The 26,556-nt window shown below is 53.2% G+C and overlaps 5 protein-coding genes across 5 annotated transcripts; 3 read left to right on the top strand and 2 right to left on the bottom strand.

Moving 5' to 3' along the window:
• Positions 1-34: 34 nt before the first annotated feature.
• MYCFIDRAFT_180255 (uncharacterized protein) lies at positions 35-483 on the top strand (the record flags this gene model as incomplete). Its single annotated transcript, XM_007934133.1, has 4 exons — positions 35-120; positions 153-340; positions 364-411; positions 446-483. The coding sequence occupies 4 exons, from the start codon at positions 35-37 to the stop codon at positions 481-483; spliced, it is 360 nt and encodes a 119-aa protein (XP_007932324.1).
• Positions 484-531: 48 nt separating this feature from the next.
• Positions 532-10,469, bottom strand: MYCFIDRAFT_180254 (uncharacterized protein; the record flags this gene model as incomplete). The annotated part of the gene is made up of 56 exons (XM_007934132.1): positions 532-573; positions 606-759; positions 792-840; positions 876-1,040; positions 1,073-1,296; positions 1,331-1,348; positions 1,381-1,683; positions 1,707-1,874; positions 1,906-2,020; positions 2,048-2,161; positions 2,187-2,330; positions 2,361-2,491; positions 2,517-2,578; positions 2,609-2,628; positions 2,653-2,854; positions 2,884-3,162; positions 3,204-3,294; positions 3,323-3,350; positions 3,381-3,401; positions 3,427-3,638; positions 3,677-4,086; positions 4,113-4,214; positions 4,238-4,276; positions 4,303-4,458; positions 4,489-4,630; positions 4,657-4,682; positions 4,715-4,747; positions 4,780-5,446; positions 5,476-5,536; positions 5,566-5,681; positions 5,720-5,751; positions 5,791-5,856; positions 5,886-5,996; positions 6,023-6,062; positions 6,083-6,344; positions 6,372-6,743; positions 6,769-6,867; positions 6,901-7,201; positions 7,254-7,342; positions 7,369-7,459; positions 7,494-7,638; positions 7,669-7,755; positions 7,799-7,817; positions 7,866-7,894; positions 7,920-8,208; positions 8,241-8,320; positions 8,358-8,402; positions 8,434-8,490; positions 8,523-8,658; positions 8,697-8,763; positions 8,799-8,810; positions 8,842-9,766; positions 9,798-9,888; positions 9,915-10,002; positions 10,034-10,259; positions 10,294-10,469. The coding sequence occupies 56 exons, from the start codon at positions 10,467-10,469 to the stop codon at positions 532-534; spliced, it is 8,229 nt and encodes a 2,742-aa protein (XP_007932323.1).
• A 35-nt stretch (positions 10,470-10,504) lies between these two features.
• MYCFIDRAFT_180253 (uncharacterized protein) lies at positions 10,505-11,797 on the top strand (the record flags this gene model as incomplete). Its single annotated transcript, XM_007934131.1, has 7 exons — positions 10,505-10,651; positions 10,678-10,698; positions 10,731-11,170; positions 11,203-11,267; positions 11,312-11,482; positions 11,512-11,643; positions 11,673-11,797. 7 exons carry the CDS (start codon positions 10,505-10,507, stop codon positions 11,795-11,797), a joined length of 1,101 nt encoding a protein of 366 aa, XP_007932322.1.
• Positions 11,798-11,821: 24 nt separating this feature from the next.
• On the bottom strand, positions 11,822-21,247 carry MYCFIDRAFT_180252 (uncharacterized protein; the record flags this gene model as incomplete). The annotated part of the gene is made up of 57 exons (XM_007934130.1): positions 11,822-11,929; positions 11,990-12,067; positions 12,097-12,142; positions 12,163-12,275; positions 12,307-12,456; positions 12,488-12,625; positions 12,656-12,845; positions 12,871-12,918; positions 12,964-13,069; positions 13,098-13,139; positions 13,166-13,599; positions 13,640-13,723; positions 13,749-13,881; positions 13,917-13,936; positions 13,982-14,156; positions 14,187-14,206; positions 14,234-14,282; positions 14,315-14,361; positions 14,394-14,438; positions 14,474-14,549; positions 14,576-14,584; positions 14,617-14,670; positions 14,707-14,809; positions 14,834-14,931; positions 14,985-15,024; positions 15,051-15,156; positions 15,259-15,776; positions 15,822-15,931; positions 15,962-15,975; positions 16,015-16,214; positions 16,247-16,738; positions 16,775-17,258; positions 17,290-17,441; positions 17,483-17,685; positions 17,729-17,792; positions 17,821-17,864; positions 17,930-18,086; positions 18,124-18,189; positions 18,225-18,307; positions 18,332-18,402; positions 18,438-18,464; positions 18,495-18,649; positions 18,676-18,707; positions 18,752-18,811; positions 18,846-18,939; positions 18,977-19,121; positions 19,159-19,226; positions 19,254-19,380; positions 19,418-19,702; positions 19,751-19,862; positions 19,904-20,231; positions 20,299-20,418; positions 20,444-20,695; positions 20,748-20,989; positions 21,022-21,080; positions 21,124-21,189; positions 21,222-21,247. 57 exons carry the CDS (start codon positions 21,245-21,247, stop codon positions 11,822-11,824), a joined length of 7,368 nt encoding a protein of 2,455 aa, XP_007932321.1.
• Positions 21,248-21,388: 141 nt separating this feature from the next.
• Positions 21,389-26,549, top strand: MYCFIDRAFT_180251 (uncharacterized protein; the record flags this gene model as incomplete). Its single annotated transcript, XM_007934129.1, has 26 exons — positions 21,389-21,413; positions 21,522-21,538; positions 21,563-21,609; positions 21,640-21,669; positions 21,699-21,705; positions 21,736-21,778; positions 21,823-21,892; positions 21,944-22,090; positions 22,134-22,172; positions 22,198-22,209; positions 22,290-22,401; positions 22,466-22,488; positions 22,529-22,551; positions 22,596-22,602; positions 22,646-22,692; positions 22,737-22,761; positions 22,828-22,896; positions 22,934-22,986; positions 23,014-23,220; positions 23,259-23,358; positions 23,407-23,473; positions 23,519-23,581; positions 23,604-26,302; positions 26,340-26,371; positions 26,416-26,491; positions 26,531-26,549. 26 exons carry the CDS (start codon positions 21,389-21,391, stop codon positions 26,547-26,549), a joined length of 4,059 nt encoding a protein of 1,352 aa, XP_007932320.1.
• Positions 26,550-26,556: the final 7 nt, after the last annotated feature.

Genomic DNA, 26,556 nt, shown 5'->3' with positions numbered 1-26,556 from the left:
CTAATCCTCTGCCAGCATCATCGACTTAGCAGCCATGGCCCGGAAGCACACAAAGCACAAATCCATCACGTACAAGGAAACCGACAACGACTCGGACTATGCTCATGGTTCTAACCAAGAGTTTGACGAAAGTTCTTGCGACAGCTATACAGCGACGATACCGACTATCTCGCCATCTTCTGCGGTCGCATCAAGCAAGAAATCCTGTCCAAAGGCACCAAGCTGGACTGGTCCGAACTCAAGGTAGTCGTCATCAAGGATGCAATCATCAAGTACGTGACCCGCCCGACATTTTCCATGTGTGCTTCTCAACCTTCCTTCCTCTGGGTTACTCGAAATCGTGCATGCCATCGGCCAAAGAAGTTATCAAGTTGATCGACATTATCCACTATCCTCCGTTCGCCGGTAAACGTGTAGCCAAGATCTGCATCAAAAGACTCCTAAGCCTCATCTCTGCCATCGCATCTCCAGAGAAATTTCTAAGCCTGATTCGCTTTATTAAAGAGGATTATTTCCAAGTCTCTTCTGCTCTCATCGCCACGCTAGTCGACCGCTCATGAGTCTTCGCATGACCTCCGAGAAGTTCTTGATGTAGGCCCTTACACTAGTGACTCATTCCCGTGGAACCTACGCATCTTAGCAGCAACTTGTGGCTCTGCCAGTTGAGAATCTTCGGCATATGCTCTGGCTTCATCGCGAGCTTGCCTCCTGCTTAGTGGGTCTTGCCGATGATAGTGATCTTGTCCATCCCGATCTTGACTTTGTTGAAGGTGATGCGCAGTTTCGCCCACAGCAGACGAGGGAGGAGGTGGAATATGAGGAACGCTAGTTGCCGAAAAGCTCATAGCAGTCCTGCACAGTCTGTATCAGGTCACCAGGTAGCGGCCCAAAGACATCGTAGTAGTTGAAGGTCACTCTCCACTCGCCTGTCGGCTTCTTTGTCGGTGTCGGTTGCAGTTGCGGAGGCAGGTTGGCGTGCGGCGCGGTCTGAAGGGTCATTACCTTACCGCCGCTTGAGCCGGGGTTGTGAAGTGAGGTTCCTGTAACTGAGCCTGCGTAGGTAGGCCAAGACCAACCTGGTTCGGCGCTGCGGTGGAGGTGGAGCGACTCGCTGCAACATCAAGCGTTGGCCTCATCTCGGGAGAGGGGTGGTTATTGCGCCATCTCCGCGAGGCTGGTCCGCCCGGTGGTGTTTGCGGTCGGTATTGCTGTTGCGATGGGGCTGCCGCTTGAGGACCAGCAGTGAGTTGCCTCTGCCCATGGCGCTGTGCCTGCGGCTGATACTGCCAAGCGAAGCTGACGATGGTTGGAATGGAATGCCGCGACTGACTAGACCTTGGTACTGCCTCTTAGCTCAGCATTGCCGGCAGAATTCTGGACAAAAGCTGAGACTGCTTCCTGCACGATCCATGCGGCGATTCAGCAGCAACAAGCGCGTGTGCTCTCCGATACATGGCGCCAGTGTCCAGCAGGTGTTGTAGTAGTCCTTTGTCATGCAAGCCCTCGATGAAGGAAGTGATGAAGTGTGTCATCTGGATCTTCGCCATGGTCGACAATGGGTGGTGAACAGCAGGTTCTGGCTCCACGCCACCGCATCGTCGCAGCTGTACGCTGGTACAAGTCATGGAGTGTATCGTAATGTGCGGACCTCGCTCGTCGGGTCGTTTTCCACCTGAATACCAACTGTTCGGAAGCGTGCAAGGAACTCGCGCTTGATTATTGCTACAATAGTATCAGTTGCTGCAGCCCAGACGTTCTCGTCGAGAATAGATTTCACCCGAGAATAGGCTTCACTATATCCGCCTATGCTGCCTCGCTGCCTCCTGCCATGCTGAGGTAGAAGTCTTCTACCCACATTTCTGGCGTTGCCCTCACTGCAGGTTGTGCCCTTCGAGACTTCTGCACCCATCTCCTGGTATCCAATTCGTCTCATGGCTTGCCCTCAAAGTCCTTGAGATCAGCACGCGCAGGTTCATCGCGGCCGAACGTGTCATCGGCCATCTTTGGAAAGCTCTGAAGGCTCATCGCCGATCGGCCCTCGGTTGACCAAGCAGACGACAGACGACCCTATGATCCTCATTGATGCTGTGAACGACGGCAAGGGTGGAAGCTGTGGCGATAGGCTTTGCGGACTGGTGGGGTTTCACATTCTGATGAATTCCTGTCAGAACGTCCTCCGCACTTACTGGGATACCAGCAAGGACGATGAGCTACTGGCGCATGGTCTGGAGGAGGATGATGGGTACTGGCTTGCAAATCGTCAAGGATGCCGTAAAGAAGCTGGCTCAGGATACATACCGTGAGATTGTTGAGAAGATCTAGAACCAGGTCTCAACTAAGTAGGAATGGAAGGACAACACCGGTCCTGCGTTCACCACAAAATGTCGAATGGTCAGGGAGATTGAGAACATAATGACCGTCCACACAGCTGTTGGAAAGATGGATCTCGGCCAGATACGGCGCATAGTGGTAAGCATCATCCCATCGCAAGCTTTGGCGAGACATGCAATGCTGACAGCGTCCAGAACCAGCTCATCCCGACCTTCTTTTGTGCTGTCCAGCGGAACTGTGGCGACACCTCCGCTGGTTACTTGATCCTGGATGTGACGATGTCCTTCAGAAAGCGATCTTAGCTGTTGGTGTTGTCAACACCTCCGGCAAATCGAGCAAAGCTGTTGAAATCTAGGAGAAGGGCCTTGAGATGATGCCGGCCGCAATCGACAAGGAGAACTCGAGCAGCGTACGCCGTTCTCGCGAGCTTACTCGTGCTGCAGATGATGCTGCTGATGCTGTGCTGATGGTGCTGATGGTGCTGATAGTGTCGAGGATGGTAGAGATGGCGGAGATGTTGCTGCTGCGATCGATTTAGATGACGACGTCGACATCTATGGGATAGATACGGAGAGCCTCGAAGAGATTGTTGACGTGTAAGGCGGAGGTGGATGCGGCGGAGAGGAGTTTGCGATGAGCCGCGGTCTTGGAATGGGAGAGTAATTGATTTGAGGGCCAAGAGAGGCTGGTGAGGAGTGCTGACAGTAGTTGAAATAGGGCTTCATGCCCAACTCCCAGTCCTTCGATGTGCGCTATGCTCAGCTCGCTGTCCTCGCTTCGATCATAGCGAAGGCCAACATGCTGTAGCACTGCCGACATTATGGCTCCTGTCTCTGCGCTTGAGTTGCCAGGCAGTATGTGGCGCATCCAACTATAGGCAATGGATCTTCATCTTCATCGTCATCGTCATCTCCATCGTCATCGTCAACACCTGCGTCAACACCTCCATGTCCGTAGGCTGAACTCTACCTTTCAAGGATGCGGCAAGCACTGCGAAGTGCTTCCTGCGATGGCACATGCTTACAGGTTCAGTGCTGCTGCCGTGTTACGCTTGATTGTGGTCTCATCTTCTTGGCATGCCTCGACAACTTCCACGGTCCGTCTCCCACCTCTTGCTTGATTGCTTGCTTGCTTGCTTGCTTGCTTGCTTGGGTGTCGGGTTGGTGGCATGGCTGCGTGTGCTTTCGAAGCCGTACTTGATACCGAGACCCCGGCGATGGGACACAGATTGCTGTTGTCGAAGAGAAGTGCGGTGTAAGAGGCCTGCTTGCCTGCCTCGTACGAGGGCCTGGCACTTCAACCCGATTCTTGATCATCTAGAATTCATTCCCCATGCCTGAGACACCGTCCATGTTCATAGAGCCCGCTAACAGTGAAGGCGCTGCGACGAGTGCGGTCGTCATCGTCGCCGTCGCGAAGAGATGGAGACATTCGGAGGATTTGAAGGACTTGGATGCGGTTTTGCGTGCTTGTCGTTGTCGTGTTGGACACTTTGACAAGCCCCATGCGTTGATAGTGCCTGGAATCAACTCCAATCGGTGGATTCAGTGCATTTCGAGGGTGTGGGAGGAGGAGTGTGGAAATTATTGTTGTGATGCGACGGTGAAGCCGGCTGGTGAAAGCGAATTGAAAGTTGTCTCGGTGCACAGACCACTCGCTTAGCCAGCCAATGTTTCGTTCCTGAGGCTGGCACCCGCACTTCCAAAGATCTTTGCCCTCATCTTCGCTCTGGCTCTCCAACGTCAACAACAATGTCTGAACACAGCAAATCCGAGTCTCACGCCATTGTGCGCATGCCCATACCGTCCCAAAGTCCCTTTCCCAGAAACGTCGGACTCCGAAACTCCCAGGAATACACGATGCCGACGGTGGAAGATGCGTTGCTTGGAGAAATCGTTGCTGAAACCAACGCTACCCATATCGCATGCGAATCATGCCTTGAAGCCTCCAAATGCAACAATTGGACGTGACGGGAACGCGAAGAATCTCTTCAAGCCGAAAAATGCGACGTGGCAAGCACCGATACCACCAGACACAGCGATGTAAGATTGAGACGAGTGCGGCATAAGGACAAGACAGCATCACGATCACGATCACGACCAAGATACCATTAAATGCAGCTATACCCTCCACAGTCATTGTCATCGGAGTTCATACCAAACAGCGACGACAAGCACCTCCTGATCTCTTCTGGCCAGCATCTGTCGCCAGAATGCGGCCAGCATGCAAATGGAGCGCCTTGTCTTCGTGCCACACGCCATCCCAGACAGCTTGATCAAGCGCATTCCTTCTTCTTGCGCTGAGCTTGGATCGCACACCCTTCACTCAGCTATGCCTCTTGGCATTGCATGCTTGCTTGCGGGATGTCGCCAACCTCAGTCACTCTTACTACCCTCAGAGTGCGACTTGGACTGTTCTCATGCGAGCGAGTGCCGAAGAAAAGGACACCTTCTTCAACGCGACGCGAAGGCATACGAATACGGACACGGCTTCAACCCATTCGGACGCAATAGTCAGATGGGCCTGGTTCCGGGCATTAGTTGCCTCTGCAGAAGTCATGGTAGCGTCCACTTGATCCCACAAGTCCTCTACTGCTTCTTCCCCGAGCCGGCCGGCGACATTGTGATGTTGGAGTACCCGGAGCAGCTGCGCGGGGCGTGTGCAATACATCTGGGTGCTGATTTGCAACACGCTTTCGTTGCTAATCCGAAGTATCTGCATCTGCCATCTCGACATCTCCGTCTCTGTCAAGTCCTGTCCCACGGCTACGCGAAGAGCCAGGATTATCGTCAACTGGACCGGATTCAACACCAGCTTGTAACTGTGCTTCTGAATTCTTGGCGGCTTGGATGCGCACGGCGAGCGCGGCACGCTTGTCAGTGTTGCGCTGCTTGTTCTTTGCAGTACGATGTTGTGCTGCAGTTTACGGTCTAGCCGCCCTTCCTTCTTCTTCTTCTTCTTCTTCATTTCCTTCCGCTGCTCGTGAAACTGCAGCTGAGTCTGGATCTGGATCTGGCGCTGGTATACCTTTGGCGCGATGTCCTGCGACAGATCTCTCCACGGCTGTCTCCCTGCGCCGGTCAGCACCATCATCACAATGCCAGTCACTGAATTTCTGAGGCATCTTGGTGATATCAACCTCACCTCAGAAGATTTCCAGCGATTTGTGATCCTTGAAAACCTGGCTCATCGCCCACACCAGCTGCTTGTCGATAATGCAGCTGTATGGGACACGAGAGAACAGGTTGCCGTGCCGGTATGGGTCTGGGAACAAGGTGGTTGCAGCAACAGTCCACCCCTCCTTCATGTATGGCACTGCCATGCCAGCTCTGGTGTTCAACTTCGGCGCTCTTGGTGGTTTTGCCGGCTCTCGGAATGTATGCAACACATCCAAGAACTATACCGTGGACTGTGGATGACCTAGTGGGGTAAGGGCGAAGGACGATGCGTCAACAACACTAGGTCCTGTCGCACCAACGACTCTTGCTCATAAATCAATAACAGCCGTTGGGTCCGAACACTTGCCTATCTTGCAAGTGCAGTAAGGATGCCACACCGTCTGCAGCGTATCCCGAATTGTGTCCAAGGTCTGGGAGTCCGTTTGCACCTCGTCGTGCCAGGCAAATATTCATTCGGATCGGCGAGGATAGGCAGAGTTGCAGTGACTGCAGCAGTTGTCGGTATGGAGGACCTGCTCATCTTCAGGAGCCGGATAGTCGTTCTCATCATCGCTGTAGATACACAGCAGGACTTCGCGGAAGTAGCGGGATTGGTGGAATGGTATCGCCAATTCCAGAGCAATCGCCAGTCATCGTTCACCTTATCGCGCTTCTCCATATCCTTCTCGGGAATCTTCTTGCGCGCTGGAGCATTGCCAGATCCGTAACCGGCAGATGCCTCACTAGCCGATGCGCCAGCGGGATGCGATCTGGCGTCGACAGTGTCGTACATACCCTCTTCGTCTGGCTCCTCGTCATCCTCAATCACGAACACCTCGCTTCGCACCATCTCTCCTGGAACTTGCACTTAGCTGAGACCACTACGCCTCACCGGGACATCTAGCAACTTGCTCTTATATGAATCGGTGTCAGGAGCTGGAAGAGTAGCGCTGGTATTACCTGGTCGAGTAACCGTTGACGGATGATCGGGAGCATCCTCGGGCACATACGTCTTGGAGTCATCTACCCAGTCCGGTGGGAAAATTATAGCTTTCCCGCGCACACCGTACACCAACGCACATCCAGCCCCACCGATCTTCTGCATCATGTCATCGATGTCCTTATGATCGGAAAGCCCGAAAGGACGAGGACAGAAATGATTGAACTTGTCCAATCCACCGGCGCCGACATACACGAGACTTCCAGGTGCTCGTTCGCCACGATGCTTCCGAGTTCCGCCAACAGCGTCTCCATCTCGGGCATTATGAGGCAGAACAACGAATGGTCCCAAGCCAATGGCTTTCTATCAATTTGCGTGCGATTTGCTGATCGAAGGCAAGCTGAAAGCCGTCACGGTTATTTTGCGCGAGAGGGAGAGCTTAGAGTAAGATGTGCAACGTGTGGCTGACACTGACATGGCAACAGAAGTCTGAGTATGGGCACAGATTTCCGGCTGTGTCGGCCATCATTCCGAATGATTTGCTTTGGAGTCTTACTTCCTCAGCATCTCCTGGCCATTCACAGTCAACACACGTCGCCCAGTACTCGCCCACCTTCCCGTTGACCGCATTGTTGGTGGCCGAGTAAAAAACCCTTCCTGTACCATCGACCTTGTCACCCACGAATCTCTTCATCAAGCGTACCAAGATCTGCTCAACCTGATCGGATGGAGCTGAACAGATGCCTCGACGTTCTTGCTGAGAGAAGCAGAGCTCAGATGTGTGACGTGTAGCTTAAAAGGTACCAGAAGTATGCTCGGATCACCATCAGATTCCCTGTCGACTCCAAGTCTACCATTTGCAAAGCTTTGTCTTGGAGTCTTGCTTCCTCGCAGCAGTACTCTTCCCTCGCATCTTATAGCCATTCGCAGTCTACATACGTCGCCCATCGACGCTGTTACCCACGATCCTATTCGTCAAGCGTACCAAGATTTGCTGAACCGGATAGCGGATGGAGCTGACCTTGAGATGCTCGCAGGAGATAGCGTCTCGTGCGCTAAGCCACTCGCAAAGAGCGCCGCCCGCCGTAGAGCGAGCTCAGGTCTACCTTCTTGAAAAGCTTCAACACGACCTGCTCCGTTGCGAGATCAGCCCGCAGTGATAAAAAGAATGAGGATAGTGCATCCGTAGGTTCAATATCGCCAATAGACCTCTCAAGAAGTGATCAGTACGCTAGCCACAAGCTATGGGAAGATTTCTCAGCCTTTTCGTTCTCCGCATGCGCTCTTCTCGCACCTCCGGCCTGTCCCATATTTATCTGCGGGCTGCTGTGTTTGCAATCTGGTTGGTCTTCTGTATCTTTTCCCCTACCTGGTCCTCTTGTTTTGGACTCGTCCCGTGCCAAGCCGTTATGCTCGTCGCCTGGAGAAACGCAGACGATCGGAATGCGATGCGCGAAATGGATTCCTAGACCTCTGAGGTCACCTCTCACGCGCCAGATCTCAGCTGCGGGCGGTTGGCGGAGAAGGCGGAGAAGGCGAAGGATGAGGTGGTGGTGGATTCGTCGTTGATCAGGAATTGGTCGTCAGTATCGCTGTTGAAATCATTCAAGAAGGAGCGAGGCTGGAATGTCAGAAAGCCTAGCGACCGACTTCCGCTTCTTCTGCTTACACTCGGATTCGAGTCGAGGCGTGGTAGAAGGCGGCCTTCGCTGCCATTCAGCCCATCACTGCTGGACATTCGGCCTCTCGTTGCTATTCCCATCATCCCCATGCCCATCACTCACCTACCACAAGTCCTTAGCGTATCCAACGCTGATCCTCAAAGGAGCCGCTTCGTTGATGTCGTGCCCCGCTTGTAACTGTGCCGAAGCTGGCTGCGGATTCGCAGGAACTTCGTCGCCGATGAGTGCGTATATCTTGTTAACCACGGCATTTCGGGAGTGCTGGGACCAATCATCTGCCATGGCCATGTGCTTTACCCGGCATCGACAGCAGCCGATTCACAGGTAGTGGTGTCTTAGGAAATTGGAGGAAATTTCGATCGAGCAGATGTTCTTGACTCTGCGAATTTGTATGCTCGTCCATTTTCGAACGTGGTCGTCAACGCGAGAACGGGCATTCCAAAATCGTCGGTAATGATTGGTAATGATTGGGTCTTGACGCAGATTTCGGAGATAGGTAGAGTATAAGGCTTCGCCTTAGGAATGTGTATGTGAAAGAAACAAGATGCTGCAAACCAATTCAGCATCGTACTTCGTCTCTCGCACTCTCCTTCATAGATACTTCGCCTTCGGAGGCCAGCCATCGAATCGCGTACGAGGCGTTGATCGAGATCTACCGAGCGTCGAACACCATGCTGCAGCCGGGACGGGATGCCTGGACTTTGTCGGCCTTCAGCCTCGATTTGCTAACTTCAGAGTTGTTGAGGGAAGCAGACAGAGCCTCGTTCAAATGAAAAGCGAGCTTCAGTGCGGAGTGCATCGTCCCCGGTGGATGGGGTGTATATTGCACGTAGGAACGAAAGAGAGCGACATGATTTCTTACCCTCGCATGCGGCATGATCGGCTCGCTTCCCTTTCCTCTACAATAGGCGGAAACATTGTACTGACCTGACCATTCTGCATGGGTTGGATTATTTCTGGGATCAGATGGACTTGTTCCAGCCTGCCTTTTGAAGCCACAACGCCGAATCGAGTTCTTCTTCATTCCACGAGGCGCGCGCGACACCCCACTGTTTTGTGAAAGCTTGAAGCACGAAGTCGATTGGGGCAGCGTGCGCGATTTACGATTTGCAGGAGCATGGATGGCGGTGGTATGGACGAGGACGGCGGATGCATCGTAATGGATGACTGAGTTCTGTATGCACCATGAAGGTTCCTGAATCATTCGGCTCACAGGAGTGCCAAGCGCGAAGGCGTTGTAGTGGTGGTGTTTGCAAAATTTCATCCTCATCCACCGGTGGACTCGTGCTTCGGGCTTCTTGCCCCTCAAATCTGGGCGACCACAGGTACCTGGCTTTGCATCACCAAGGCCGAAGCTGGCCGTGGGAGCTGGAAGAACACGGCGCTCGACCACGATGTCGTTCGACGCCGGTTGACAGAGACACTCTATTTCTGCAAGGCAGTGTCTTTGTCCCCAGCCGGCATGTCTACGCCGTTCTGGATGCCGGCAAGCGCGCGCTGAGGAGGCGCGGTGACTGCGATCTTGATCATGTTGGATGTCTGACGCTCGTCCATCTTGACGGCGCATGGCTGATTTTCCTTCATTCGAAGCACCCCCATCGGCAGAACAGTGTTCTTGCCGTTCCTTGGTCATCTTGATGAGAGGCGGGGCAGGCCTGAGGACTGCAGGCGGACGTTATAGATCACTGCCACTGCCCCAAGCCAATGGTTGATATCGAGATCGAGAGCGTGTTGGATGCCGGCATAGCGCGCGCTGGGGACGTGTGGTGACTGCAGACTTGTTGATCATATGAGATGTCTGACGCTGGCCCGTGGGGAAGGCGTATGATATTGCTGATTCTCTATGACCGTAATGCGAGCGGAGAATGTGGTGGAGATTGGGAGACTTGAGCTCACTGTCAAGACTCGAGACGGAGAGGCACAGCTGAGGAATCGGGCGCGGCGGGCGGCGGGCGGCGGGCGGCGGGCGGCTGCTCCCGATAACTTTCCAGGTTCAGTATCAGAATCTTGCTACTCTGCTGCTTGACATTGCACTTCAGCCTGCCCTCGCGAAGGACCTGAAAGGCGCAATGGAATGCGAACATTATTGATCTGCCATCTGCCACTTCCTCCTCATCGGCTCGCCTCGCTTCGGCACTCACTCCTCCGCTGCGCATCGAACACAGCAAGCCCGAGTCAGCACGGCCATGTGCATCTCTCTTGACGCACTTCTGAATCTGCCATTTCTTGATGTTGCAGTGGCCGAACCCGCCCGCCCTTTGGTACCGAATTTGTGCCCACTCCCATCCATACGGCGCCGAGGTAACGCCTGACCGCGTGGAGTTCAGCCGGATTCCGACAAAATATCGACAAGAACATTCCTTTGCTGCGTCCTACGCACTGCTCAACGCATCATGCTGCAACCCATCGTCAGCCGAGCCCCTTCTGCTCAGCATCGTGCTCATCGAGTCTTCCAAAACCTCCGACCCGGCGACATGGAAGTGGAGAAGACTGGCCGCGTCTTGTGGAAGACTTGGAGAGCAAGAGCTTTGCAGATTCGGGTGACGGCCGAGATGAAGGCAGCGAGAACACCGACAAGGACAAAGGCGTGAAGAACTTCGATGTGAGGGCTATGGAAAGGCTGAGCATGATGCAACCCAAAACACGCTCATGCACCACTTCGCTATGGAAAGCGAAGCGGACGTCCTCAATCTACTGACACTGCCTGGAGAGCCGCTTCACGGCACCAGGAAGTTTACATACAGACGTATACCTCGCCTGGCCAACACCATAAATCAGCAGTCTCACGATAACGAGGATAATTTCATGTGCCTTCCTACGCGCGTGTATTATCCGGTTTGCACCGATATGATCGTTGGGCACGAGCTTCTACAGCCAGGTTTGGAGGCGTTTGCCGAGTTCGACTGCGAGACTTTCCCCCCACATACCTTCTCGCCGGACACAAGACGAACAGAGTCTCAACTTACGGCTCGTAGACTTTGCAGGAGGCCGAAACTTCAACCCTGTCAGGGATCAGCAACCATGTCCACTGTCGGTGCGAGTTCAGCTGTGGGAATCCCGTGGAAAGGCGAATGAGCCTCATTGTTGCCAGCACGCTTTGCGGGAAGCTAAGCGGGTCCTGGGACTCGTACGCTGTAACACCGGAGGAGTTCACGAGTCGATTCGACCAGGCAACCTTCCTGCCAGAGAACAGCGATAAGGCCGGCCAGTATTTTCGCCAAGATCCTCACACGGCCTGGCAGCCTTCACTGTCATCGCAGCACGCGCATACCCATTCTTCGAAGAAAAGAGGAACATACAGGTAACGGGCGTGAGGCAAAATTCATGGTGGTGGATGTCTGTGGCTATCTCGATCTACACCAGGAAGACAGGTGAATCCTGACAGGTGAAAGCTGCGCAGGTGCTACCTGCCTTGTCTTTCGAGGAGGACCACCAACGTCTCCGCAACACCCAGAATTTGAACCTTTACAGTACCTGGTTCGAGTCAAAGATGGATCGCTTCCATCCATCATCCCGGACCCAGTGGATCACAGTCCCGCAACCACATCAATTCCCCACCAGCACGACGATTTGCCCAATTCAATGTTCGAAAGGGCCAATTGCTTCGCTACTCCGCGTACACTCAACCAGATTGGCTGGAAGAAATGCCGCAAGTGACGAGCCGTTCAGGTGAACATGACCGCTGACTGCATCGGCATGGCGCAGAATGCTCAAGGTGAGGCGAGCAGACGCAACCTGGAGGATGACAGCCAGATGGTCTGAATAGCCACTTTTGCAATGCAATTCGTGCTGTCGTCTTTCCTCTGCGGAGATCTGTGCTATCGCCTCAATCCTTGCTTTTTAGCGCGCTTTGAAGAACCTTCTCGCCCGACATTCACCCACACACCTCGCCTGAGACTGGTAAACGCTGCTTCCAATTCGCTGCGACACGTCCACCTCACGTATTCGGCCATCTGCTACTTCGGCGGCGATCCAAAGTTGCGACCAAAGCTTTTTTCCGCTGCACACCCACGTTCTCCTGCTGATTGAGTCTTGACATCGCAACATGCACCCAGTTGAGGATGTCAAGTTCGGCTGGATAGTGTCATTCATCATGCGTGGTTTGAGGATGATGGGGCAGCCATGCTCCTCCAGCTCCCAGATTTCTCCCTCCCAAAGGCGGACCTCCCACCCTGCAACATTTGGGTTCAAGCACGGGATGATTCACGAAAGCAATCCGAACTGGAACGCCAGCCGCGATCTCACCGAGCTCCGGACCTTTGATCATAATTATTATGCGTGGATCGAGGATGATGAGGCAGCCATGCTCCTCCAGCTCCCAGATTTCCCCCTCCCAAAGGCGGACCTCCCATCCTGCAACATCTGGGTTCAAGCACGGGATGATTCACGAAACTGATCCGAGTTGGAACGTCGTCCGCGATCTCACCGAGCTCCGGACGCGTAGCTCGAGGATATTGAGGCAGCCATCCGTAGCGTCGCTTGAAGCAGGCCACTGCTCGCACCAAGCTCCGGACCTGCGACAACGACCACCATGCGTTGCTCACGAAACCAATCCGAACTGGAATTTCATCCACGATCTCACCAAACTCCAGATCGACCATTATGCGTGGCTCAGGAGTGATGAGACAGCCATCCGTAGCGCCGCTCGAAGCAGGCGACTGCTCGCCAAGCTCCGGACCTGTGATCACGACCATCATATGTGGCTCGAGAATGATGAGACGGCCATCCGTGGGGCTGCTTGCCGCTTGAAGCAGGCGACTGCTCGCATGGGTATGACTGCTCTCGTCCATTACCACGGGAAATCATTCTGATGCGGGACATATGCTCGATTTCAGACTTGAGCTGACATCACAAGACTTCAGAGGCGCGCTGACGCCTAGTCCGAGTGATAGCACACTGGCATGGGTCAACAGTGTTCATGGCGGCAAGATTTCTCCTCGGCTTCAGTGTCGCCATTGCTTATAGAGCCTCGCCGCTCCTCATCACGGAACTCGTGCATCCGCAACATCGAGCCATCTTCACTACCATCTGTGACACCACTTGGTAAACACCACTTTGTGCACAGGCTCGATCGTTGCAGCATGGTCTTCGTCCGGCATATGGCACATCAACAACAACAACTGGTCCTGGCGTATTCTGTCGATCATCTAGGATGGCGCCCTCTGCCATCCAGCTTTCATTCGTGTGCTTCGTGCCAGAATCTTCCCGATTTCTCATCTCCAAAGGCAAGGTTGAGCAAGCCATCTTCACGATGCGCGATATCATCTGGGACAAAGTTCTCCGCGGATCATGATCATGCATGATGGGACGAACGTCCCAAACCTCCGAATTGTGAATTCCGAGTTCTGGGAATGCTCCAACAACATTGGCGACAGGCTGTGTAGCAGGTTGGTGTGAGAGCGGAGAATTCAGAAGCCTATATACAAGTGTCCAATGCCGCGTGGGCAAAGCTAGACAGTCAGTGGACAAGCAGACATTGGAGGCATTGCTGACGACGCATAGGGTACGGAGACTACCGGACAGCTGACTTCCTCGCGCGGCCCAACGTTGTCCTCGTCATGGAAGAGCCACAATCATACCCAGCCATGCTGCAAGAAAGCCTCAAGACATCTCTGGGCATCTATCATACAAGTTGACAAGCTTCTCGGAATGATGGCGACCTGCTGGAGTCCATCAAGCGCCAGGCCGCGAGGGTCGTCAGAACCATATGAGCGATCCGAGGGCTCTGATACGAGCAGTACTCGAAGCCAGGAGCGCACACGGTCTGATCCTCATCAACTACTCTCGCGCCGCGGCTATCTTCACCACGCCACACCCTGGATCCGCTCGGTTGGATTGAGAGAGCTTTGATGAAGCGGGGGAGATGCTACAACGCCGCTGCTTGAATATGAAAATTCAAATCCAATAGTTCATTGCGACTGGCATCGACCTTTTGGCTCCGGCTTTCGGGAATGTCGCGCGAGCTTTTCACGATCATCCGCAATTCCGTCGACATGCCGAAGCCATTAATGCTGAGCTGCTCTACGGCCATTTCGTGATCAAGACCTACGATGTTGCAGTCATCAGTCCTTGCACACGCCATGTAGATAAATCTTCTTCATCATGACACTCAGCTTTCCCACCCACGATTTGCAGTCAGCTGTCCTTGCACACGCCATGTGGTGAGGTCTTCTTTATCAAGACACTCGGCCTCTCGTCTCCACGATTTTCAGTCCAAGGAGTCCTTGCATACGCTATGTAGTTGGGTCTTCTTCATCAAGACATTCAGCCTCTCGTCCCCACGATTTCCAGCCAGCAGGCCTTACCCACGCCATATTATTGCTGAGTCTTGTTGGTCAGGGCACTCAGCCTTCCGTCCCCACGATCTTCCTGGCAAGGAGTCGCTCACATTGCAGGTGAAGACGTGTTTCGTCGAGTTGCCGCTGTGGAACCCAGCAACTCAGCTGCGTGCAAATTTGCACCACGAATACCACCTGAACTAATGCGAGTCTCCCTCCCACGGGACGTTCAGAAACTGCTTGCCAGATTTCCGATAGCAGTGGCGGTATCTCGAAACGAGCTTATCATTTCCTCACCTCCCTCTACTTTATGTGACGATGGAATGGGCGAAGTGGAAACAAGCCTGATAGTCGAGAGAAGCGCAGCCGTCCTGCAGTCACTTCGTTACGCAGATCATGGAGACATGAATCAGGCTGGTACTACCTCCGTCCACATCCTGGAACGATGGAGAAGGCGAAGTTAAAACAAGCCTGATGGTCGAGAGAAGCGAAGGTGTGCTGCACGGCCACTTTGTCGGGCAGAGGGAGAGGGAGAGATGAACCTGATTTATTCTACCCAACTACATCGTATTCTAATCGATACTAGCAACTCCACTCCCTTCATCTATCTCCGGACTCTCCTCCTCCTCCGAGGTCTCCGGGCCTACAAATTCAATTGAACCAAGCAGCCCACATCGTCGTTATCGTTACCGTTATTAGTGAATCTGCTCCAAATCCATCTCGTCGGTAGCAGCAATAATGGTTTGCGAAGGGAGGGGGTGAGCTGGCTTAAAAATCATCCATCTCGGTGCTAATAATGTTTCCGCGAAAGGTGATCTGAAAAAAAAAAACAGCTGCTGTCAGTTTCTAATTCTGGTTTGCAACTTCACGATAGAATAGGTGCTGGGTTAAATACTGATGCTGGCGGGAGAAGTGGGTTTGTCGTGAGTAGGAGGGAGGGGGAACGGAGGTGGTGATGAAATGTGGAGGTGGTGGTAGTAGCGAATGGCTCGTTGACCGCTTGAGCAGAATGCATGAAAGCGTAGGTATTAGCAAAGGAAGTCGTTGGTGGTAGCGAGGTACTGCCATCGTCAGGAAGAGAGATAGATGGTGACAGCGAGGCACCACCATAGCTAGGAAGAGTTAGATCGCCGTCGGTGTACAATCGAGGCCATGACTTCTTGGGAGCTGGGTCAGAATGCGGCGCCATGGGGGCGTTCTTAGCTCGACGAACATTCGCGTCAAAAGAAGTCGTTAGTGGTGGCGAGGTACTGCCATTAGCGGGAAGAGGAAGACTGTTGGCATTAGTATCGAATTGAGGCCATGAATTCTTGACAGCTTGATCACAATGCGGCATGAGGGCGTTGTTGGCATTAGTATCGAGTCGAGGCCATGAATTCTTAACAGCCTGATCACAATGCGGCATGAGGGCGTTATTGGCTCATCAACAAACCTCAGGGCCAAAAGAAGTCGTTGGTGGCAGCGAGGCACTGCCATTACCAGAAAGAACTGGATTGCCGTCGGTGTCCATGTCCAATCGAGACCACCACGAGTCCTTCTCGACTCCAGGTTATCATAAACGAGGGCGTTGACCGGTGAAGTGGTCGCTGGCAAGGCAAGGCACCGTTGCCTGCAAGAGAGGGAACCTTGTTGGTGCTGATCTTTTGAGAACCGGGTGGCTCCTGCATAGCTCCTCCGAGATCAAGTATAGCAGTACCAACATCGGCCGAGGAAGTTCTTGTTGACGATGAGATGTAGAATAGGCATGATTTGTGGTGTGAGAACAAGTTTCCGTCACATAAAACGCATTCCATGCGCACCCTATCACTACCACCACCTGGTGAAGCTTCCGGAAGGGTCGATAGCGAGATGTGGAACGGGCATGATATGCCAAGTCTCTATCACATAAGTGTATACCGTGCCCAACCCTTCATCGCCTAATTGTGAAGCTCCCGAGAAAGGTGTCTCATTAGAAAGGCTCCGTGCGCCAAAAGTCATGCCGTCGGACTCGCTAGAAATGCCTGATGCGCCATCATCAGCTGTAGGCATCGAACAGGACACCTCCAAACCCAAGTCGATGCAATTCCGGTACAGCATGGCATCCAGTTCTCTTGTGTTATGGCCGGGCCCTTCTTCGCAATGATAGCCGCAGGCACAATCCAAAACCATCTTCTTCATGATGTCCAATCTTCCTCGCGAGTCTCTCTTGGCGATGCTCTTATCCAGGTCGCGCACATGTCGCTGGAACAAGGCAGCCTTCAAACCATGGTTGTCCTTCTGGCACTTCGGCGAAACGGACTGTGGAAACAAGCAAAGTGCCCTGCAGTTGGAGGTTTGCAGTAGTTCGGCGTACTTCCCATGAATGGAGTTCTTTCAAGCATTCTTGTGGCCAGTCCTTTCTTTGACTTCCTGGTTCGGAACAGACGCTGGGGCTTCCTGTGCTTCACAATGCGATCGCGATCGGTCTTGGGTTCCTCGCTGAAGCGACTCTCGGCTTGCTTGTTTGTGCATCGTGCGCTGGGCTGAGGGTTTGTTGGCGCCATCGTCGTGACCAGTCAGCCTGCGGAGGTTGAGCTGTATGGGTAATGGAGCTTGCTTGGCTACGCAGGAAAAGAAAACTTCGAAAAAGGGAAATTTGTCCTTACATGTGCTGGCGCTGGCACATCCTGACAGAGTGCTTCTACCGTGTACACTTACACTGTCCTCGGAGGTATGCAGCCCTCCGCGTGCAAACCGCCAGGTAGCGCAGAGACAGCTTCCTGCTATTGGAAGTTCGAGCGCATGTTCAATGCAGACGTTCTGAAGCAGCGCTCTGCCGCTGGACTCTCCTGCAGCGAACTGCGCCTGGAAAAGATTTCCCGGCGGTGATCTGGCAGGGAGCTGCAGGAGACTGTTAAACCGAGCCAGTCACCCGGTGCAACTCTTTCTGTCCAGCTCCAGCAGGATGGCTTGGATGAGGAAAACTCCGCCAGGACTTCCAAATATCATACTCTTGAACCAATGGACAGGCGCGGGTCAGACGAGACGGGAGAGAGGGCGCCGGAAATGAGAAAGTGTTTCGGAGGTGAACAAACTAGAGGATATCGGGCGAAGCGGAGGTCGGCGCGGTAGGACGTTGCGCGGCAAGCATAGCTCTAGATGGATCATATCGAGCGTGTCAGAGAGGATAGCGATGGCGAAGGTGTCGGCCGTGGAGTGGGAGAAGTAGAGGTGATGGTGATGATAATGTCGGTGTTGGAGATGAGAAAGACGAGAATGTGAAGCCTCTGGGAAAGCTCGGCGCGGCGCGCCAAGAAGACGGGATAGCATGCCGCACGCTGTTGATCAAGAAAAATATTATCAAAATTGATGTGATCAAACTTGATATACCCAACACATACACCAGGTAGCACCCAGTCGTCAACGTCCACACAATTGATGCGCACTCAGAGTGCCGCGAGCATCAAGTGAACCGGTCGAAGGTGAATTTCAAATGCAACCAAGCTGGCATGGTATACTTTCCTTTAAACAGTCATGTACCTTTCTACCTACCTACCTACCCTTCCGCCTTCCGTCAAAAACTTGTTCCAAGGAACAGAGTTCTAAGCGGAAAGTGATCATACCTACCTTCTTTGGATGAGTTGGGATTGCCTGCCGTTAAGGATGGATGCTGCGATCCAGCTCGAGCGGCTTCGGTGCCGATGATTTTGAAGTTCTTGGACATGATGCAGTAGCGAATCTGGGAGGATTTTTGATGGGAGAGGGCGTTCTTTCACAGATGCCCGAGCTTGAGTTGGTCGATGAGCCTGCTGAGGAGTCCGCTGAGGGCAATGGATGCGTCGCTATGTAGGCTGGTCAAGTGCGACCTTGGAAGCACCTGGTATGGGGGTTGGACAGTGATGAATTGCGACCTGTAGGGTTGAAAGTGTTGATCATGCGTTGTCGAGATGTATATCCTGCCTACACGCCGTCAACTCCATCCACCTACTTCGTCAACTTCTCCCAGTATCGAAAAGATGTAGTAAGCTGCCGTTCTGGACGTCAGATCAGTATGCCTCGTAGTCTCCGCAATGTACCTGTCGTCTCTCACCCCATTGCCCATCGCTCTCGATACGGTCTCCAGGGAGAGCGTCATCAGTCTATTCACGGAGGAGTAGAGAGGAACAATGCACATCGGTGTTGATAAAAGCGAGGCGGATGGAAGTGAGTGCGGAAGTTGTCGCATTCGTCATGCGTTACAAACCTGCTGGACGTCGACTTTGCCGCAGCGTATCGATGAAGCGCATCAAGTTGGATGGTACACTTTCAATAGATTCGACCCCCCGAACATCTAGTGTCTCGGCATCAGAGAATCGCACAGCTGACACAAGACATTGCCATTGACATTTGTTATCGCGCAGCTACCAGCTTGTCCAACAGTATGCATGCATATCATCGACTGCAAAGAATTCGAACTCATCGTCCCTCATTGTCCCGCTGGATTGCGTTGTGCTTTGACGCCGTAACCAGAGCATGTCCTCTCGCTGCGAGAAGCCCCAGCTGCGAGAAGCCTCAGCATCGCTGAACGGCTGAGGCTGAGATGGCGGGAGTCCCTCGATGAATTTGCATAGGCCGCAAGTTCCAGTCAACCAGGATGGAGAAGAATTGGAATGCAAAATGTCGAACATTGCCAATTTCATTAGTGAAGTTCTCGCAGAGCCCAGTCGTCGTCAGAGAATCGGAATGGCGTGTCGTCAAGGTTGTGAAGTCGTTCGAGGTATCTCGGCGGACCGTTCTTGAATGCATTCCCATGATTACCGCAATCCTCTTACAGTAAGTTGCCAGGTAAAGTGCCGTCATATCCAGAGACGAGGGCGAAGGGGCGAAAGCAGTTCGTACGCTGTCCAAACAAGAAAAGAATTCAAACTGCCTCACAGCCGTCATGCCCACCGCCGTTCGCGTCATCACGTATCACATAGCATCGAACAAACCCGAGACTTCCTCCTCCACCACTCCCGCACACGCGCATACGCACACAAGCACCCAAGTGACGTCTACCAAACACAGCCGCTCGGATGACAACTCGAGCACATGCAGGCCCAGAATTTCGGAGACGCCGGATTGTTCATTTTACACTTGGTCCTCGTGATGGAAGATGAAGCGCTCGCCACGCTAGTGATCTTGATCGGCCCAGTGGGCGTTGGCTGCCTGATGGGCAGAATGTCCCGAGTCGGGATGGGAATGGCTGAAGTCGACCGGACGGGAGCAGTCGTAGTAGGTGGAGGTGCAGTTGAGTTGATGGCCATTTTCTTGGAATGCGTGGCAATGAGGTTGGCTGTCGTAGGGACGGGACGAAGATGCGTATGGCGTGGTTTGCTCACGTTGATGTCTCGTGCTGGCGCGCACCGTTCTCCTTATCTTCACGAGCCGACAAGATTGAGTAGACGAAGGTAGCGATTGAGGGGAAATCTCCTTGCTTCCAGCATGAAGTATTTCTTTGGTGCCCGCATTACTTGCTTCTCGCATGAATTGTCTCCTTCGTTTCAGCATGAGTCGCCTCCTTGCTTCCAGCATGACGGGGCAGCGTAACGGTAGCATGGGCCGCATGCATGTTGCCTTGTCGGGTGTGTGCGCGGACGACGCCATTTCGATGTGAAATGAGACGGAGGCCGATGTAGTGACTGGGTTGCCGTACTGTATTCTTGGCCGGCTCCTCCACAAGATTCAATCGTCTATGGCGATGCTGTCGACATTGGGAGAAGTCGACATGGAAGCGGTCCGCCTCTGCCTCTGCCTCTGCAACTGGCACTGCATGTGCTGGCTGTGTATGGCGGAGGAGGTGGAGGAGGTGGAGGAGAGTAGTTGAGTAGTACGAAGCTGTTGGCGTCGGCGAGGCGAGTCCAGTCTCAGTGCACCGACCACTCGCTTAGCTGGCCAATCGTCCGATCATCCTCTCCGCCCTTTGCTCTCACTCGCTTTGTGCTTGTCCATTCTGCCTCCCAAGACATTCTTCGGACACGTTCGTGCTTACTGAACAACCCATGCCCATACTCAAACCATTCTTCGGTGGGATCCGCAAAGTCATCGTCGCGCTCGAGGGACCAGATCCGACAACACCATCACGTCTTCGCGCCCGGCTCGGCCACCTCGCTGACATGGCTTGACGTCTTCCACAATCTCTGTCACATTTCCCTCTTCACTCTTGCTATCCTTCACATGCGGCAAGTGTGAGTGTGCCATTGTCTCATCCATGACTTCTCCCAGAACCTCCCAGAACCTCCCACACCACCTTGACTCTCGCCGGCAGCCGTACAGACCGCAAACGCGAAGCGATCTTCCGATCCAGGATGCCAGCACGGAATCAGCTCGCTCTTAGCAGCCAAAGCGGAAAGGAGACTCGCTAGTAAAGAGTGGGAGGCACTGGGAGAAGGCGAAGCGGAGTGGAAGAGACAGTAAAGAGTAGGAAGCACCGGGAGAAAGTCAAGCGAAGCGGAAGAGACAAGAGACAAGAGACATATTCGCAAGGTCGGTGAAGGATCAATTTTAGAGCAACGCAAGCAGCGTAGAAGTCATACGCGACGACTACCTGTCTCCTTCTCGCGTAGTAGACTTTCACGGTACTGTACAACAATACAGAAACAGAGATGTGCATACCACCGAAACCTGTCTCCTTCCCGCGTCGTAGACAGGTCCACGATGTTGCGTAAGAATACAAAAGTAACCCCCTAAAGGCCATCGATAACCTGCGCCACTACTCATTCTAAGATCGATAACGTTAGGATCATCTGTACGCGCACATATCCACATCCACATAGTAATTTATTAACTCCCCTTCCTTATGCCGTCCCATCTCCTTACCGACCCTTTTTCACTCCTCCTCCTGCTGCTCTAAAACCTCACAAACCTCCTCGGCAATTCCATACCTCGCCCCTAACACTCTTCCTGCCCTTTTTGCGCAACCTCTAGGGCGGAAGTGGGAGATCCTTAGTTGCCGAGGCGTGTGTAAGAGGCATTGGAGGAGGGAGTTTAGGTAGGAGTAGGGATTTGGGATCTTTAAGAAAGATGAAGCAGGAGAAGGAGAAGAAAGGTGGATGAAAGAGGTAGATAGAAAAGGTAGACGAAAAAGGTAGATAGAAAATGTGGATAATAAATATAGATAAAACAGGTAGATAGAAAGGATGAGGAAGAGATTGAGAATTAGTAGTAGGCATAGTGTAGCAAGCTTGTGTCCGATAGTTGTGTATCCGGGATGAACGGGCTTTCGACAGTTGGTATCATGCTCCGTAGACTAGGCGGCAAGCAGCTTTGTGAAGCTGCTTTATGTTGGTACCGTCGGTAGAAGTGTTTTGTCTTTTTTGACCGGCATTCGAAGTTATGGAGTAGGATAGCATAGCAGGTCTGACTTGGAGTTCGGAGGAGGCTTGAAGTATAGTTTAGCAGGCAGCGTCGTTGGTGAAGAGCAGGCCTTGTTTCTTGCTGCCCTATTGATGCATAAGGTAAGATGCCATTCCCTGCCTTAGCCATGTCGTACCTTCAGATCCCACGCTCGCTCAGTCATAATTTGACGTCTCCCTCCTCGTATCTATAAGGATAAGGAACGAGGTCTATCGCTTGCAGCAAGCTTGACTATGTACGCCTATCGCTTAGTGGTGTTTATCCACGTGTTGTGCTCACTTACCAAGACTCGCTCCTAGATGCCGTATGCTCTAGAATGCTTTGTGTTTCCAAAAACCTCGAAGCCGTCGCGCGACGTTGTAGAGCGCGGTAGCTGAGAACTACTGACTATTTCATCATCAACCAATTCTAGCAAATTCGGCCCCGGGACCGATCTTAATGCCACTCGCAAGTGAGGTTGCTGATCAATGCATAAGGAGCTTGAGCGAGTTCCTTTTCCTTTAAGGTAACGCAGACGAGGGCAATAGTCGTCAAAATTGCCGATACGTTTTCGTACACAATGGCCTAGACGCCATCGTCTCTTCAACGCTATAACTCCAAATCGTAGCACCTCGCAAGCTTACAGATTCCCGCCTACGCTCAACTATCTCCGGCGGGAAAGTCAACCTCGATCTGGCTGCGTATTGCTGTTTCTACGTAGAATGTCGATCCTCGCTCTCCCTAGCATATTCCATTCCCTCGTAGCAAATCATCAGACATGACCAATTGTTACTTTGCAATGCCTATAGGCTAGTGTTAGGCAAGCAGGGCTCCAAAGGAAGGCTTCAGCCGTGCATTGTAGGCAATGCCACGGTACGCACATTTGGTTAGCCAGGCAGTAAGTCTTTCCTAGATAGTCGTACAGTGGTTTCGGCGGATCTGCAGACAGTCTCGGTCTCTACATCTCGGAATCTTCCAGACTCGCTTTTCAAGTCCTCTAGCTTATGTTACGTATTAGCACACAGCTCATTATGAGTACATTGTTCTGCTACGCCTGCCATGTCTAATCGATGATTCGATAATAGTACAACCTAGTTCTGTACGGATGAGTTGCGGGGCAAATTGAGCACTGCTTCGAGGTACGCGTACGGTAATGATCTTGCCCATGCCTCCTGGAGCTGCAGTATGACCATATTGTTATCGGCTCGCCTCCGTCTACTCAAGCATCCTGAGGCCCAACTTTGAGAAACAGCAGCTGTTGAGCCCCACTGTCGGCAGTATCACAGGTTTTCGGGCATGCATTTGGTGCCCAGCCTTCCTTCAACGCAGCCAAGATGTCTCAATAAAGGCGGCCGAATCGTGGTACTCGGCCGGACGGTGCTCTTCAACATCCTTCCTTATACCATCTCTTTCTCCTGCCCGGCAAGATCTTAAGCGTTCGCAAAGTCCCGGTAAAGCTACGGGTAGCACTCCCAGAGATGTGCGAGATGGCTTTCAACCACTGATTGCGCACATATCTGGTGCAAGGCGAGCTTGTGATCCGTTCCAATCCTTTGAGCTGTGGCCGTGAGACGAGAAATCGCGCTGATGCAATCGCTTCACGGCGCGTGGCAAGGCAAAGAGGGCGTGGTGGCCTGCGTCGCAATGTCATCCTGGACGTGACCGCATTGGCACTCTCATAAGCATTTTAAGCGCACAAAGACCAGAGACCGGTGTTTGGGCGTAGACACAAGAAAGCCTTTTCTTGCCACAAACTTGATCTTTTGCCAATCTGTTAACAACTTGCTTCAGAAGTTTTGACTGGTGCATGCGACAGAGCCCCAGACAACCAGCGCGCAATTGATCAGAATTGATCGGTCGGAGCTTCAATCGCCGGCGGATGTGAGCGCGCGCTTTTGATCAGATCCCCCGCACTCTGATTACCGCCCCATCAATTTTGATCAATTTCCCCAGACTTCCTCGAGGCGCGAACAACAACACCACTTTCCGTGATAGGTCCCATCTCTCAGGCTTCCTCCGCATCATACAGCCGAGTCTCATAGTCGATGCATGCGTGCTACCTCCTAGAACTACCTCCCAACACGTTAGGTGTGCGTGCGCGATGGCCAGAACACGGAAGAGTGGCTGCATAGCTCAAGGTCGACCTACAGCAAAACCGAGACCAAAACTTGCTCCAGACAAGCAAGGAATACAAGGAGAAGGGACAGCCTCGAACGACACGCAATGCGACAACCCCGATGACATGATCATCGAAAAGATCCTCCAGACGGCGAACAGCGATCCGAAGCGGGCACTTGATATGTTCCGAAACTTGGACAAGAATGCGGTATCAACACGGCCAAGGTTCGGTCTTCTGATGGGAGAAGTGCACCAGATCTTTGATGCTATCTACAACAATACGGGTGTGACTGAGCGCAATCTCAGAACGCAGGTTCAACTGGTCCAGAAGGACACGTTTCTCTGGTGCAAAGAACTTCACGGATACAACCTCTACCTGCATTTCGGAGCGAGTGGGCTGACGAGGACCTTTCTGCGCGAGCTGCGTGAACTGGCAGAAATGCGTCATAGTCTCTTCTTAGATCAATTTCTCGCGTGGGAGCAGGCCCTCGAGCTTCTAAAACGAGCGCAGTCGCGGCGTCAGGCTGGTCAACGTACGAACGGCACGAGCATAGATCTCGAGTGGCAGCCATCAGACTGCAAGGTCGCAAGAGCGATCGCAGAGGAGGAGCTCGGCTTTGTGCAGCGACCGATTCAGACGAACAGGAAGAAAGGTAAGCGGAAAGAAGCGACACCGCCACTGCCGGACGGCGGTAAAGGAGACGGAGAGAATGCGATAGCATCACAAGGAGGCCCTGAGAATGAAGCATCCCCGCTAGAAAATGGCGACCAAGACGTAGGTGGAAGTGAGCGGAGAGGATCAAAAGAAGCGACACCGTCACTGCCAGCCGCCGGCGAAGGAGGTGGAGAGAATGCTACGACATCACAAGGAGGCTATGAGAACTCGCTACAAGATAGCAACAAAGATGGTGGTAGTGGTGCACGCAAAAGATCAGAAGAAGCGGCACCGTCACTGCCAGCCGGCGCCGAAGCAGATGGAGACAATGCGACACCAACACAAGGAGGCCCTAAGAACTCGCTAGAGGATGCCGACCAAGATGAGGGTAGAAGTGAGGGCAATAGCATCGACGATGAATCGGAGGTGGACATCGAGCAGGCACGCGCAGGTAGTGATGTTGATGCAGAGATCAATTTTGATCATACAGATGCGGGATTTGATGCAGGATTTGATGATGGATTTGATCAAGGACTTGATCAAGGAGGAGGGGTTGGACTTGGCGAAACGCGTGAACACGCCTCACCCTTGCCGAGCTTCAAGATTCCGAGCTCTCCCAGCCGCCATTCAACTCACACGCACATTCAGACTGACAACGACGAACCCCTCTTCCAACTCTCAGTAATGGTACACTCGCCGTTAAAGAGTCCCGCCTCCAAAAAGCGCCGTCTGCTCAACTGGAAGTCGTCGCCGTCGCCGCCAAAGATGAGCGACGCGAACCGCCTAGCAGCTGCCCGCGTATTTCTGTCACACTTCGCCAGCACCAGCAGCGTTGCCGTCACCTTGCAATCTCATGCTGCCGCCGTCGCCATCTCCTCTACCGCGGTAACCACTACCTCGACTCCTCCGCTGTTCCTGGCGCTTCTCGCACCACAGCCTCCCAGTAATCCGTCGCCTAGTGAGCTCGATTCAGGCTGGGTACTGGCGCGAGCCTGCGACCGCGAGCGTACCTCCTTCACCCTTCTCACCTCTCCGAGGGCCCGCGAGCCGCCTCCTGCCACTACCGCCATCACGCTCGACTATGCACGCACCGCGCTGGTAGCTGTGCTCGGCCATAGAGAAGGAGAACGGAACATTGAGCTCCGACAAGAGTCGTTCCTACACGAAATTGTAGACCTGGACCCTCACGAGGATGATGGCTTCATCAGCTCCTTGGCTGCTGCCACCTGTCTTATGACGGATACGGAGCTGCCGAGCCGTGTCTCGCTCTTTGCCTGGGAAAGTGCTCTAGCTGCCGCCAGTGAGGAGCATGTTCGGGTGTCGGAAGTCAGGAGGGCTGTCGAGCTGCCGGTGTTGCCACAACTGCCTGCGCTTGAAATGCAGAACGACTACCACGGCGACCTCCTCACAGCATGTGTCGAGAAGTACAGCAACAGGCTCGCTGCCTGCGAACTCCAAGGAGAGATACTGGACAAGTACCTTAGCCAACTGCGTCTCATCCGCGAATGCGCGACATCATCCGCTGCTTGTATCGACTCTGCACCTGCTCAAGCCAAAACGGACCGCCTTGACGAACGTATTGCGACACTTGAGAAATTGCTGGCGCTTTGCGATGCCGATGATTCAGAGGCTTCTGGATACCAGCAGAACCTCGTCAGATTGAAACAGCAAAAGGCGGCAAGTCTAGGTGAAGATCGACGCAAGAGGCTGGAGAACTTGACTTCCTGGATTGCCATGAGCATCCAAGAAGCCGACATCAAGAAGAGCGCGGCAGAGCGGAGCAAGAAGAAGGTGCACACTTCTCTACGGAACGCGCAGAGCTTACTGGCGTCGATGATTCCGAGAGCGGAGGATGATTGATCCAAGAGCAACAATGGAAGCGCATGGGCTGCAGCAGCGTTTTTAAACCGCATATCACAATGATTAACGATGCAACGATCAGATGGTTGTAAGATACCGCGACACGAGGTGGCAATGGATAGCGGACATGGAGTTCGTAGTGAGATTGGCCGCCACAAGTGTCGGCATTGCTATATGCGAGCAATGTGTAATAACAGCAATGTCTACAATCTGTAATGTTTTC

Source organism: Pseudocercospora fijiensis (assembly GCF_000340215.1).
Source record: "Pseudocercospora fijiensis CIRAD86 unplaced genomic scaffold MYCFIscaffold_15, whole genome shotgun sequence".
Taxonomy (NCBI): Eukaryota; Fungi; Ascomycota; class Dothideomycetes; order Mycosphaerellales; family Mycosphaerellaceae; genus Pseudocercospora; species Pseudocercospora fijiensis.
Note: the sequence above shows the minus strand (reverse complement) of the source record. Positions and strands in the feature narration are given on the sequence as shown.